This window comes from Balaenoptera acutorostrata, chromosome 10, assembly GCF_949987535.1.
Source record: "Balaenoptera acutorostrata chromosome 10, mBalAcu1.1, whole genome shotgun sequence".
Taxonomy (NCBI): Eukaryota; Metazoa; Chordata; class Mammalia; order Artiodactyla; family Balaenopteridae; genus Balaenoptera; species Balaenoptera acutorostrata.
The window spans coordinates 6109177-6123462 of record NC_080073.1 but is presented as its reverse complement, the minus strand read 5'-3'; the positions used below and the strand labels follow the sequence as shown (position 1 = coordinate 6123462).

The 14286-nt window shown below is 41.6% G+C and overlaps 1 protein-coding gene across 5 annotated transcripts in view; it reads left to right on the top strand.

Annotated features, from left to right (window-relative positions):
- ATG7 (autophagy related 7) overlaps nt 1-14286 on the top strand; it is a 268513-nt gene that overhangs the window by 98034 nt on the left and 156193 nt on the right. For all 5 annotated transcript variants that reach the window (XM_057554298.1, XM_057554300.1, XM_057554299.1 and 2 more), the window contains one exon: nt 8900-8980. In XM_057554298.1, coding sequence (XP_057410281.1) covers nt 8900-8980 — 81 coding nt within the window. The remainder of the gene's footprint in view (nt 1-8899; nt 8981-14286) is intronic.

The following is a 14286-nucleotide window of genomic DNA, read 5'->3' as shown; positions in this document are numbered from 1 at the left end:
CGGAGTTTGGAGTTAGCTCTTATTTATGCAAACTCCAGGCTCTAGAAATACTGCCAGGCCTGCTGGAAACCGGTGTGAAGTCAAAGCAGCAGGTTTCTGCTGTGGCTGCAACTGTGCCTTCTCAGAATGGCTGTTTCTTTCTGGGCATTGGAGCTTCACTTCCCATCCAGGGGAGGTTGATTTTGGACGCACGCAGCAGTAAGCGGCAACTTGCAGCAAGCAGCAGTGAGCAGTAGCTGGAAGCAATATCTTAGTCCCCGGACCGGGAGTCCTAAGTGCTAGACCACAGAGGCCAGCGGCTAGGGCCCAAACCCACAGTTCTTGCCTGCCTTGTCAAGAAAGAATTCAGGCAAGGAGGCAGAAAGTAAAGAGAAAAGTAGAAAGTTTATTGGAAAAGCAAAGTTAGTGCGGAAAGACGCACGGGAGAACTCAGAGAGAGAGTAGCGCCTTTAGGAAGTTTAAATCCTTTAGAAGGGGGCAGTTTTCCAGGTTTTTGTCTCCCTTCTGGCCAGTCATCTTGCAATGTCCCCCCCTGGCCAATTTGTCTCCGGACCCTCCCCTTAGGTGCACACGCACCCCACAGCCAAGATGGACCCTGACATGAAGGCATCTGGGAGAAGCAAGAGTCACCATGGCCTGGAGTTGTCCCGACTTTTGACCCCCAAGGAGCCTTTCTACACATGTGTAGTGTCTCCCTTGCCCCAAGGAGGGGCAAAGCAGAGATCCCTTGATCCTTTACTCAAACAAGGTTTTGCCCCTCTTCGTTTTTGCCATGACTGTTATCTTAAGGCATCCACAAGAGACAAAGCTTGGCTTTTTACCCTGTCTCTGTCATTGCTTCCATTTCGGAGAGCAAACAGGAGGCTGATTTTAAATGTCTAACCTGAGGCCCACCTATCTCCTGTCTCAGGAAATGCAAACAGGAGGCTAGTTGTAAGTGTCCGGCCTGAAGCCCATTTTTTCCTGCCCCATGAAATGTTAGTTAACAGAAGGCCAGTTGTAAATGTCTAACCTGGAGCCCATCTATCTCCCACCTCAAGGTGGGCTTGGGTCTCAAGCCGCTTTCACTCAGCTTAGGTGTAAACACCATGAGGGGCTGCCCAGAATGGAAGAGACCCCTTTCTATTCCTGATCTATTTATTTTGTAGCTGACTGGGCATAAATGACTGAAGATAATTTAATCCACTCAGACCCTGATGGCAGCCATCTTGATATTGAGTTTTTGGTTTTGAGGGGGTGTTTATTTGTTTTTTAATTCCTCTGGTTTTCTCTTTCTTTCTTCCTTTCTTTTTACCTTCTCCTTGATTTTCAGCCTTTTCCCCTAGATTTTGGAGAGAAGGAACAGAACTCAGATGCCTGGCTTTACCACTTGGTAGTTGTGGAATCTTGGGCGAGCCAAGCCACCTCCCTGAGCCTCGATTTCTTTATCTAGAATACAGGGGAAAGTCACAGGATGGTAGTGAGGCCAACATGAGATGAGTATGTGAAGACACTCCAGAGAGCCAGACACAGGGACGGCACGTAGCAGATGTTGGTCCTCTGCTCAGTCCCCTAGGCCACCATTTCCACAGGATGCCAGGACATGCCCTCCTGCACAGCTTCCAAGGTTAGGAGGGAGCAGTTGTTTCTATGGAGGGAGAAGGGAGAGGGGTAAGCACTTTAGGGGAGGCACAGGAGAGGCGGAGAAGATGGGTGAGTTTGAGAATCTGAAAGGCGACCAGTGTCCCTGTAACGTAGAGAATTGGGAGAGCACAGTGGAAGAGGAGGAGAGGCAGGACCTCACAGGCCATCTTAAACCCAGGGGCAGTGGAGAGCCGTTGAAAAGTCATAAGCGGAGCTGTGACGTGATCAGGTTTGGCTGCCGTACAGAGAATAGACCGGAGGAGATGTCAGAGGATCTGGGCATAGAATTGGAGTCCTTGAGCCTTTAAGTGGAAGACAGCCTAATCCAGGGATGGTGCATCAGAATCACCTCGGGAGCCGTTCCAGACAGAATACACATTTCCCAGCCCTGTTCCAGATCCACTGAATGACAACCTCCAGGGACGTTAGGTGTTTGAGAACAACGACTTCATTCTGTAAAGATGGTTTCTTGATGGCATCCTATGGGACAAAGTACGTAACTCGTCAAGTTAACACAGACCAAATCCTGCTCGTTGATCATGGCTTTTGAGTTTTGTGCTCCCACCGGCCCTAGTTCTCTTTCCAAAAGGGCCCTGGACTCCTAGTCCCTAGCACACCCCCCCCCAAACAGGTGTTCCTGCCTTCCAACCTTTGGACGCTAATTAGATGCGCACAGGTGCGCCTAATGAATCCGGCCGGGACCGCCCACTGTCCGCCTGGGAACCGCCCCGAGGGAGGAGGGAGGCCGGGAGCCTATATAGGCCCTGCTCTGAGGCTTTTTGCGTCATCTCTGCGCTCATCTTTACTCCTTCCGGTGAGCGGGCGTGAGGCCTTGTTAGTCAAGCGCAAGTACAACCAGCGGCCTCGCTGGTATTTGAAGACGGGGATTCAACTCAAGCTCCTTCTGCCCTTTGTGGGGCCTGGGGGTGAAGAGAGGGAAGGGAGCCAGGAAACCGCAGGTAATTGTCCTTCTCCCAGCTTCCCAGGTGGGGTTTTTAAATATTCAGGGGGTAACAAAGAGACGCATGTTGTAGAGCTGGTCTATTCATAAAACGCTTTTTCTTTCCCTGGAAGGCTACATTGGAAACTGATGCTGGAGGGGCTTTTTTTGTTTTTTTGTTTTTTTTTGAGGCAGAGGGATTGGGGGCAATAGGGAATTTATGCTTTCATTTTGTACCTTTCTGTATTGTTTGGAAAATGTTAATGAGGTTATGAACTTTTTTTAGTCACCTTTTTTGAGGCATAACTTATGTACAGTCAAATGTACCCGTTTAAACGTGCATTTTAATGAGCTTAGACGAGTGTGTACACTTGCATATGACCACCACCACCGCAAATGAGGTCCAGAGCATTTCCATCCACCCCCAAAACTGACTTTGCCTTTTCTATGGTAATATCCCTACCCTCAGCCCCAGGCAACCACTGATTGGATTTTCATGCAGGCCATTTTAATATCTTCTTTATTCTTTTCAGCATTAAGAGGAAAAAAAACTTCATCAATGTAATTTAGAAAATAAAATATGCAGCGAGGCAGGCAAAGTTTGGCCCCTCTAGTAGAGGCGCATGTGTGTGTGTTTGTGGAATTGGCAGTTTTTCCCCCTCTAGGGAGGGGAGAAATTGAGAAGCCAATAGTATTCGGGAGGCTGTTTAAAAGGAAGTTAAGTATTTAAATATATTTAAAAAAATAGGAAAACAGGAGTAAATATGCTATGGGAGTACGGGTTATTGTTTTGTTTGCTCTTTTGTTTTCTGTCATGCTTATTATTTTTATAATACGTCGAATTAAATTTTTTAAAAATAACCGTTTAATACTTACCCTCCTGTAAGGAAGGGTTGACAGCAAATATTAGTAATCAAATAAGGGTTTAGAGTAAGCTGTGTGTAGTCCCTAAAGTTGGAAGACTGTACCTTGAGCGGTGTCAAGAGGCCTTAGAGTGGATGGAGAAATCACTTTATAAAATCTTGTCATTTAGATGTTAATTTAGATGTGGCTAAATTAGCCGGGTGTGGTGGTGCTATGCATAAAAAACGTGGAAAGGAGGGAGAGGCTTGCTAAGTGTTTCCATCTGCTTTCTGACATCCAACAGGTGATGCTGAGTGTATAGATTAAACCACGGGAAGGGGTAAATGAGGTTGGTAACTGAAAGCATCTTCTTCCAAAGGCTCTGAATCACCTGGGCTCTTGTTAAACATGCAGATGCTCTGGCCTTACTTCAGACCTTTTCAGTCAAGTTCCAGGGGATTCTTCTGATCAGGCAGGCTTCGAAAAACACCAAATGAGCATATTGCTTCATATACTTTGCACACTTCTAAGTAGGAAGGTGATGGTGAATTTTTCTCCACCCAAGCAGGGGACAAATCCTTATAACTTCTTTGATTGTGAATTGGTGCCTGGCCTCTCTAAATCAGTAGAATATATTTATTAGGATTTTGCATCAGGTGCCTGGATTTTAGATTTGCTCTGGGATTTCTATGCATGTCTAAGGAAGGTGCTGAAATTTTAAGTAGCAACTTCTGCTCTTCAAATTTTATGCATCTCTTGTAAGATTTTAGAGAATACAGAGCATATTGTGGAAGCTCAGTGCATTTGTAATACAGGGGATTTTAAGAGTTGTTGATGGGGAAGGGCTTCATATTGCCTGGAATATGTGAATGGTGGTAAGATGGAGTTTTTCTTGTGGTTTATTTGGGATGTGTTTTCTCTGAATACTTCAGGTATGAATAATTTGGTTGGCTTTGGGATGTTTGTGTTTTTCTCATCCACTCATTTCATAATAATTAGTATTTGTTATGAGCAAATCACTGTGCTATGGACAGATGCAAATAGTTCAACCTATATCTTGCCCTCTAAAAGCAAGAGAGATTTAAAAATAATTTTTTAAGTAATTATATTACACAAGCTGATTCTAAAACTCATTTGGTAAGGCAAAGGGCCCAGAATAGTTAAAATAATCTTGAAAAAGAAGAACAAAGTTGGAAGACTCATACTTCCCAGTTTCCAAACTTACTACAAAGCTACTATAATCAAGACAGTGTAGTACTGTCATAAAGGTAGACATATAGATCAACAGAAGAGAATTGAGAGTCCAGAAATGAACCCTGACATTTACGGTCATTTCTTGCCAATTAAAATGGGGGGAGAAGAGCCTTTTCAACAAAGTATTGGAACAACTGGATTTCCACATACCAAACAGTGAATTTGGACCCTTATGTCACACCATATTAAAAAAACACCTCAAAATGGATCACAGACCTAAATGTAAGAGCTAAAACTATTAAATAAGAAAACATACCAACTCTTCTTAACCTTGGGTGAGAATTGGTTTGTTATCTATGATACCAAAAGGCCAAGCAACCAAAGGAAAAATAAATAGGACATCAAGAAAGTAAAGTTCTGTGCTTCAAAGGACACCCATCAAGAAAGTGAAAAGACACCCCACAGAATGGGAGAAAATATTTGCAAAATCATATCTGAAAGAAACTCCTATCCAGAATATATAAAGAACTCTTAACATTCAACAATAAAAAGAAAACCCAATTTAAAATTTGGCCAAGAATTTGAATCTACATTTCTCTGAAGAAAGATAATATGAATGGTCAAGAAGCACATGAAAAAATGCTCAACACTATTAGTCATTAGAGAAATGCAGATCAAAACCACAGTGAGCTACCACTTCACATTCATTAGGATGGCTACCTCAAAGAGACAAGAAGGTGGAGAAACTGGAACCCTTGTATGTTGCTGGCAGGAAAGTATTATGGTGCAGTTACTTTGGTCCTCAAAATGTTAAACATATAGTTACCATGAGATCCATTAATTCCACTCTATGTATATACCCAAAAGTTATTCAACTTATGCATAAACAAAATGTGGTATATCCATATAATTGAATAGTATTTAGCAATAAAAAGGAATGAAATACAGACACATGATACAATATGGTAAGTGAAGCCAGTCATGTATGATTCCATTTATAGTAAATAAGGCAAATCAGTAGAAGTAGAAAGTAGATTAGTAGTTGCCAGGGTCTGGGAAAAGTGGAGAATGGGGACTAATTTCTTAGGGGTTCTGAGTTTCTTTTGGGGGTGATGAAAATGTTCTGAAATTAGATATTGGTGATGTTTACAAAATTCCATGAATATACTAAAAGCCACTGAATTGTATACTCTAAAATAAGTTTATGGTACATGAATTTTATCTCAGTAAACCTGTTATTTTTTTTTTTTAAACCTTTCTTACAACACTTCTTAATTTTATTTATTTATTTATTTTTGCTGTGTTGGGTCTTCGTTTCTCTGCGAGGGCTTTCTCTAGTTGTGGCAAGCGGGGGCCTCTCCTCATCGCGGTGCGCGGGCCTCTCAACTATCGCGGCCTCTCTTGCTGTGGAGCACAGGCTCCAGACGCTCAGGCTCAGTAATTGTGGCTCACGGACCCAGTTGCTCCGTGGCATGTGGGATCTTCCCAGACCAGGGCTCGAACCCATGTCCCCTGCATTGGCCGGCAGATTCTCAACCGCTGCGCCACCAGGGAAGCCCCAAACCTGTTATTTTTTAAAGAAATAACTATTACATAAGTTATTTTGGTGATAAATACCAAAAAGAAGGATTTCACATAATGAAGGCATTATCTCTAAGTCAAGTGGTGGGTGGATTGAGTATTTATGAAAGAGGTGTGTTTGAGCTTGAGTGACTATTATGGAAGATGTAGATTTGGTTATATAGCTGGTTGCAAAAGGAAGAGCTCTGAGTCGCAGAATTCAGCATGAGACAAAGTTAGCAACGCAAGAATGTCTTTGGGAGGGACATTGTACTTGAGCTTAGTAGTTGTATGAAGCCTGTGAAAAGATCAGAGAGGCAAAATGGGCCCAGATGAGGGGGGACCTTGAGTGCCAGCATGAGGAATGCTCTGCTATTTTGGTCAGCTCTAGGAAGCTGATAAAAAGTGACACACCTCAGAGCTGTGTCTTAGGAAAATTAATCCATAGCAGAGTGTTGGATTCAGTGGGAGGGAAAGAGCTCACCTGTGGAGGTGCCTGTTAGGAGTCTGTCGCAGTTGGTGTGAGAACAGGCCTTCCTCTTTTAAATTTCCTAAAACTGGAATTAGTTTGGTGGAGTTCTGAGCCTTCTGATACCAACTTGGGGAATTTGAAAGGCCTCACACACAGATGTTATTCTACTTCATTTCCTAGGAAAATGAGTCAGTTTCCTGGTAAAGAGCTGTCTGGGGTGCTAAACAATGGTGTGGGTGCCCCTGCTTGGCCACCCCATTCACTTCGGCTCCTTTCTGTTGCTCACCACCTGTGTTTTTGGTTTATATTTTCTCTTTCCTTCCTTCCTTCCTCTCCTTTTTCTCCCTTCCTTTCTGCTGCTAACTGGGTCTACTGTCTCCCTTCCCTTTGCCTTTAACTCCGCACCTCCGATCGTGAAACAGTTTAGCAGAGAAAAATACCAGTATTTCTTTGCACAACACAAAGAAAGTTTATTACCTGTATGAGAGAAAAGAGAATCAGGAGACCTTTTCATGAAGCCTATATGGAGACATTAACCTGTAGGCCATATCAGTGAACATTTTAATGGAAAGTATGCTACATATGATAAATATTTTTCTAGGTAAATTTAATATTAAAGCCATTGAGATAGAAGGAGACTCACTATGAAAATTCTTTGGGCCTGTAACTTCCACATCTCATGAGGATCTCAACATATCCATTTGTGACCTGCCATTATAGTCTTTTCTTCTGGTTTGCCGTCTCTTGTTTTGGTGACCTGGAGAGCAAACTTAGGACCCTGCTTGTGCCTCAAGCACTGTATTAGGAAATGGTCACCACCTTCCTGAGATACAGAGAACTAAATATTGTCACATTTTCAGAGATTCACCGTGAGGCCAGCTAACTTATCCCAACTATCTAGCTTATCATTTCTACCAAACACTCTTTTGATCTTGGATTACATTGAAATCTCATAACATTATAGATAACGACATTTAAAAGATTGCTCTAGGCGTTTGCTTTAAGGTTAGATCTTCCAGCAATAAGTATGCCGATGTAACTAGACTAGTTGCAGTGTGGGTTTAAAGGCGGAGTTACCCACACTCAGAAGGAAGCCTGTCTCTTTAAAGAGTCTGCCAGGTTTCCTTGGTTTTGTTTTGGGGGAGTGTTGGTAGGGTGGCTAAAGGCAACAAGGACTTGGGGGGGAGAGTAGGTGGGGGGTTTGGTTCTTTTGCTGTATTCAAGTGAGGCTGTTAAATGTGTGGTGAGCCCTCACATTGAAGACAAAAGCTGTGCTGTCCTGAGAGGAAGGGAAGGGAAAGGAAGGAGAGAGGGAGCCCAGGCCAGGGCCTGGCAAGGTTTGGCATCAGGGGCCCGCTTCTGAATCTTAGCGTTGTCACTTTCTGTTTACCTGAGCCAAGATGCTTCACCCTTCCCAGCCGGAGTTTCATCAGTGGGGTAGTTGTCAAGATCAAATAAATTAACTCATGAGAAGATTGGTGTTGTTTGGCTTATTATAAATGTTGAGTCCTATGGAGACTTTAGAGATGTCACCATACATATTTTTAGTAATAATGTTTAAATGATATATGCAACAGTTTAAAGTCCCCTTTTGGTGTCAGTGTAGTTCTGGAAGTGTAGTGTCTGAATAACTTAAATCATAGTTTGCAAAACCTGGTTATAACTGATACCCCGCAAATGGAAATGAGTTGTAATTCAGAAATTATAACTGAGGTGCTCAAGGTGGCGCTGTTTCCCCATAAACTTGGTAATGCGCTGCATTTTATCCGTATCTGTTCCAACTCAGGCAAGTAACTGGATCTATATTTAGGACCATTTCTGCCTTCTGTAGTCCCCAGCCCTTCTTACCTAGTGAGGCCCCACCCAATACCACATCCTCAAAATGCACACTTGTCCTATAGTCACTGTAACATACATGAGAATTGTCAATAATAAACTAGTTGACTGGTTATATATTTGAAGACATTTATGAAAACAATACTTCAGATTTTACAGCTTTCTTTTTATATTTTGGAGTCAATTTGTGTTTAGGTCTCAAATATGTGCAAAGCTTGTAGACCAGTTCTTAACAGGATAAAGGACCTAATATAGTTCTTCCTCAAACTGATTATATAGTACGAGGGAAAATATCCACATTGAACTTCATTTTTGTTAATCTGTACCAAGAGCACCCTATTAGTTGTTTCCCACTTCTTGTCAGAAGCTACACACGTACTTCACAGGTGTGTCATTCTGGGCTTGATGTGCATTGTTGTGTTTGTTTTTAGATACGAGGATTTCTGTCGCGATTTGATAATGTCCTTCCTGTCAGCCTGGCGTTTGACAAATGTACAGCTTGTTCTTCCAAAGTAAGTCGTTCTACACTCATGGGACTTGTTGTTTAAAATGAGCTCTTCAGCCTTACTAGCCAGAGGCACTGAAACCAACTGAGGGCTTCCTGTGGGGGAGGGGAGGGCCTAAAAAACCAAACCAGAAAGGATTGTGTTTTCATTTATCTGTTTTCATTCTCACAGAGAAACCAGCCTGCGAAAGTGTGGTTTATAGTGTAGAGAGAGAGACTGAATTAGATTACTGTAGTTCTGTATCAGTACTTGCATCACGATGGTAATTTTGACTCGAATTTGAACTTTGCTCGTCTTTGTTCCTCCCCAGAGGGCTCCTGGCTTGTACCAGCCGTCACAGAGCAATTTTTAAGTGTTACTCTGAGGATGAGGGGTAGCAGGCGGTCCTGGTGGTGTGTCTTTCGGAGATCTACATAATGACAAAGAAAGAGTAAACAGAGATTAGAGCCCTGGATGGGGAGCCAATAAAAGGGCCCATTCAGCTTTGATCTTTCCAGAGGCTCTAAAAATAGAGCTGGTATGTCCTCCATTGTAATGGGAAACGGCTGATGTATCTCAAAACTACAGTGATGGCATCTCATTTTTTAATAGGCTTTGAGATAGTCTGAGTTATTTTTACATATACACTGTGTGTTATAGCTGATTTCCTTTTAGATACCTCTTTAAGCCTTCTAATGCCCAGTGATTTAACCTGGGCTTTTAAAACTCATGATTCTTGATAAGACTTTCATGTTCACGTGTTATGCAAAATAGCGTTGGGGTCATTAATCCCAAACTCTGGCCTCTTAGTTATAATTTGAAACTTTGCTGTGTAGCCTACATCTGGCACTCTGAAAGGGATTGAATTCTAGGGATAGTCTCTCCACTCTGAGATGACAAGCTTTCTTTGAAAACTTTACCTGAGTCTTGTCTTATGAGAAGCACAATCCTGACTAGTCTCTCTAAAAAGTTAACTCAGGGGGCTTCCCTGGTGGTTCAGTGGTTAAGACTCTGAGTTACCAATGCAGGGGGCACGGGTTCAATCCCTGGTCAGGAAACTAAGATCCCACATGCCGTGCGGCACAGCCAAAAAAAAAGTTAACTCAGATTTGACAGACAATGTTGATAAATTTGGTTAATTTTAAGTGCTCAAAAACTTAGAGTAACTCTTTCTCTCTTTTCTTCAAAAGTAAACTAAGCTCCTATTCTATCGTTATGCATCCCAAGTATCTATGTTGAGATTTAAAGCTGTTTGTTAGTAGTTATCTGTGAGCTCCTTTTTTCTGTAGGTTCTTTAAGGCATCTTATATCTGCTCGAGTCAAGGCCTCAAGGACGTCTGTGTGCACTTCTGTCTTCAGAAATGCAGGTTTTAGGATTATGTGCTCTTCCGTGGAGCACATTTTTTTCTTTGAATGGCTAAGCTAATTGGTCTCAAAATAACTCGGCAGTATTAATTTTCATGTTGAAATTGTTTGGCACCGGTGCCAGAGGTTTTTCTGTGGCTTTATGTAAATCTGGTTAGTCAGTGAAATAACGATAATTGGGTTCTCTAAGTGAAATGCAAACACTCATTTTTTTCTTGTTCTATTTCTAATTAAATTAGCCCTTGAGATACTGTTTACAAAAGGATCACAAGCATACGAGCTAGCTGAGGTCCCTTATGTTCTTTGAAAGAGAATAGCTTTGCATTTTTCTTTCACACTTATTGTAAGCATTAAATTAATTATAGGTATTACTTTTTTGTTAGCAAAATTATTTCCCCTTGGTGGTCATTCTGAGAGTCCTGCTTTACATAAACATGCTGGACGATTTAATACAAACTGACTTGGATTTTAACAGCTGTGCTATTCCCATAGCGATCACTTTTCATGTGGTCTGGGTATTAAATTTCTTTTGTGCTGAAAAGGTTGCTTCATTGGTGCATGTATTTCCTTACAGTAGAAACACAGCATTTACTTACTTGGCTAACTTATTTATTCGCTTAGGAGAATGTCATTCTCTATTATCTGCAAACCCAGCATTAATACTTTGAAATGACAAATCCAATTACATTTTCATCTCTGTGCATGTGAATTTTTCTTAATGCATACTTAGCATAATATTTTTTAAACTGAGTCATATCATAGTTGTTATTGTTTCAAAAAAATTCTTTGAGGCTAAAAATGACTTTTAAAAATTTCTCCTTTGACATCCATGAAGTAATTTTTTCCTTTGGTAGTTTTCAGTATTTTTGCTTTTTTTTCCCCCTGGCACTAAGGCCATACTCGTGTCTTGATTTAAGCACAAGTACAGAAAGATTGGGGAGGTAGAATAAACTATGCTGAGTAAAAATGCCTTCATTACCTTATTTATATAAATAAAATATTGACCTTTTATAAGGCCTGAGGTGGGGAAGAGTACAGTTCTCTGCTTCTGTGGCAGGGAAGGCTAAATCATCAACACGCAAATTGTTCCTTATCCTATTTGATTTTAGCTTGGCATACAGCCAGGTGAATTGTTCCATCTTCCAGAAAAAATATTGAAGAATCTGGAGGGAGGAGGGTGGTGAGGAGTTGCTTTCATTCCGATTTCTATTTATTGCCTTGTAAGACTTTCCAAGATGATAGTATCTGCCACTAGAATTTCAAAAAACCCTATTTGAAGGTATATGAGTCCTTTTTTAGTTTTAAAAAGGAATTCAGAGCCAAGTAGTTTTGTGGAATTGCTACCAAAGGGAAAAGTATAAATTTGAAACCGGTATTCTTGAAAGAATTTCTTATAATACATTGAGTTAATTTGTTGTTTTCAGATTTTCACCTAAGTAATTTGGGGGAAGTTAGGGTATTTGGAGGGGTATCTTTCTATTTTGATATAATTTTAAACTTACAAGTTGCAGGAATAGTACAAGGAACTCCTTTACCCAGATCCCCCACGTGTTTACATTTTTCCCCATTTGTGTGTATGTGTTCTTCTCCCTCCCTGCCTCTCCTGTTTTTCTTGAAACTTTGAGAGTGAATTGGAGACATTGTGATTGTTTATAGCTAAATACTTCAACATATGTTTCCTAAGAAAAAGGTTCTTATCTTACCTAAGCACAATGCACTTATCAAATTCAGGCAGTTTAATGTTTGTGTAATACTGTTATCTAATACACGGTCTATATTTCACATGTTGTTATTTGTACCAGGAATGTTCTTTATAAGTTTTTTCTCCAGACAAGAATCCAGTTCAGGATCGGGCATTTAGTTGTCATGTCTCTTTGGCTTCCCTCAATACGGAAAAGTTCCTTAGCCTTTCTTTGTCTTTCTTAACTTCACCACTTTGACATTTTGCCAGTTATTTTGTAGAATTTCCCTCGATTTGGATTTGTCTAATGTTTCCTTATGATTAGATTCAGGTTATGAATTTTTGGCAGGAATACCAAAGAAATGATGATGTATCCTCATGTCAGGAGGCACATGATGTATTTTATCCCCTTTGGTAACGTTAACTTTCCCCTTTCCATATTTGTAACTACCTTGCCCAACAGTGAGAAACCTGGCTCCCAGTATCCTGCATATATTCACTTACTTGCTCAAGCCTAGAATACACAGAAAGTAGTTCCAAAGTTGCTAGTCCACACTACTGCAGATAGTAAACCTATTACCTAGAGTTTGATCGTTGTGCATGGTTCTTTTTTTTCTAGGCAAAATTTATATACAGTGAAATGCGTGAATCTTAAGAGGACAGTACTATAATTTTGACAAACACATACACCCATGTAACCTACATTTCAATCAAGACATAGAATGTTTCCATTACCCCAGAAAGTCCCCTTGTACCCCTTCCCAGTCAGTCTTGGGGGAGGGGAGCAGTATGTTGAGTATTGTGACCATTCTCTTTCCCTAGAAGGAGTAAAACTAGGCCCCTTCTGGTGTTTTATGTAACAGTAGCTTTGTTCCTGGGACCCAGAAGTTGACTAGAAACTTCTGTCCGATGTGCAGAGTCAGGAGGAGGGCTGTGCCTGAGGAGACTGCAGGCAGAGGATTGTTGCTCTTGTTGCACAATTCTGTCACAACCTTGACAATATTGCAGGAACAGCCTATTATGAAGAAGCAGGCCCCAAACTTGGTTTTCATACCATCTGGGACTGCCTAGTGCACAGATGTAGCAAGATGTGCCCAGAAACCTGATCTTCAGATTTTAATTAGCCATTAGCAACCCTAATAATATACTCATTCTGGTGTTTACTATACGATGGGGTCTTCTGTTGATAGGTTATGACTAAACTTCCCAGAGTGACTTGTTATTAGCTTTTTATGTGCACCTGTGTATGTGTGTCTTGGAGTGATAGGGAGAGGGTGGTGTAGGATCTATGTCAGCTGGTATCATCATATGGTAAACTGTGCTTTCTTTTTGCCTTTGTCGTAGTCAGCCTGTCCATTTATCTTTTGATATTATTATAATCCTACCTTTCTTCTCTCATTTCTCTTCTCTTTGTTAAGAAAAGAGAAGCATGAAATGCCAAAAATTAAACTCAAGTATTTAAACTTTCTTTAAAGAAAAACCTCTATCCCAAAGCAACCTCTTACCTAAAAGTTATGCAGATGCACCGTTGAGGAGAGTAAGACAAATGATAGATTTGGAAGGAGAGGTTAAACTCTTACTGTATGTCTGTTAGCAGACATACGTTTATTCAACTGACATTTGAGTCCCTGCTGTGTACCAGAGATATGGAGGTGATTAAAATAGCCACTCCTTCAAAGAACACTATCAAGAGAGTGAGGGAGACCTATAAACCAATGCTGATCTCCCTAACATTGTTATATGCTCTACAGTCAAGGTATATCCTCTTCTTAAGGTGTCCTGGTACCAATTAGCTTTGTAAATGGGGAAGACCAGGGAAGGTCTTGCAAGGGACTTCTAAGTTGATGTTAAAGAATGAGTAGGAATTTGTAGAAGTACATGGGAGAGAGGACAAGAGGAAGGTATTCCAGGCGTGGGGGGATCACATGTGTGACAGCCAGAGGCAAGAAAACATGGCACATTTATGAAGTTCTGTGTAGTTGTGACAGAGCCTGGGACACCTAGTTCCCTTCAGATTGTCCTCTTGTCTTGGTGAGTGCCATTTTCATTTCAGCTCTTCTTGAGTTGGAATCTGGCTGTACTTCGCCTAACACTTGAGGCTGTTTCTCACCTTGCATCAGGCTTAGGGGTTTCCTAGCCTGAGGAATCCAGCAGCTGCAGCCCGTTGGGGGGGGGGCGGGGGGTGGGGCGCAGAGGACAGGAAGGCAGGCGGGGATTTCCAGGTCCTGGCTCTCCATCCCTTGCTGGCCAGCTGAGGGACCACAGCAAGGCGCTCCCCCCTCTACCC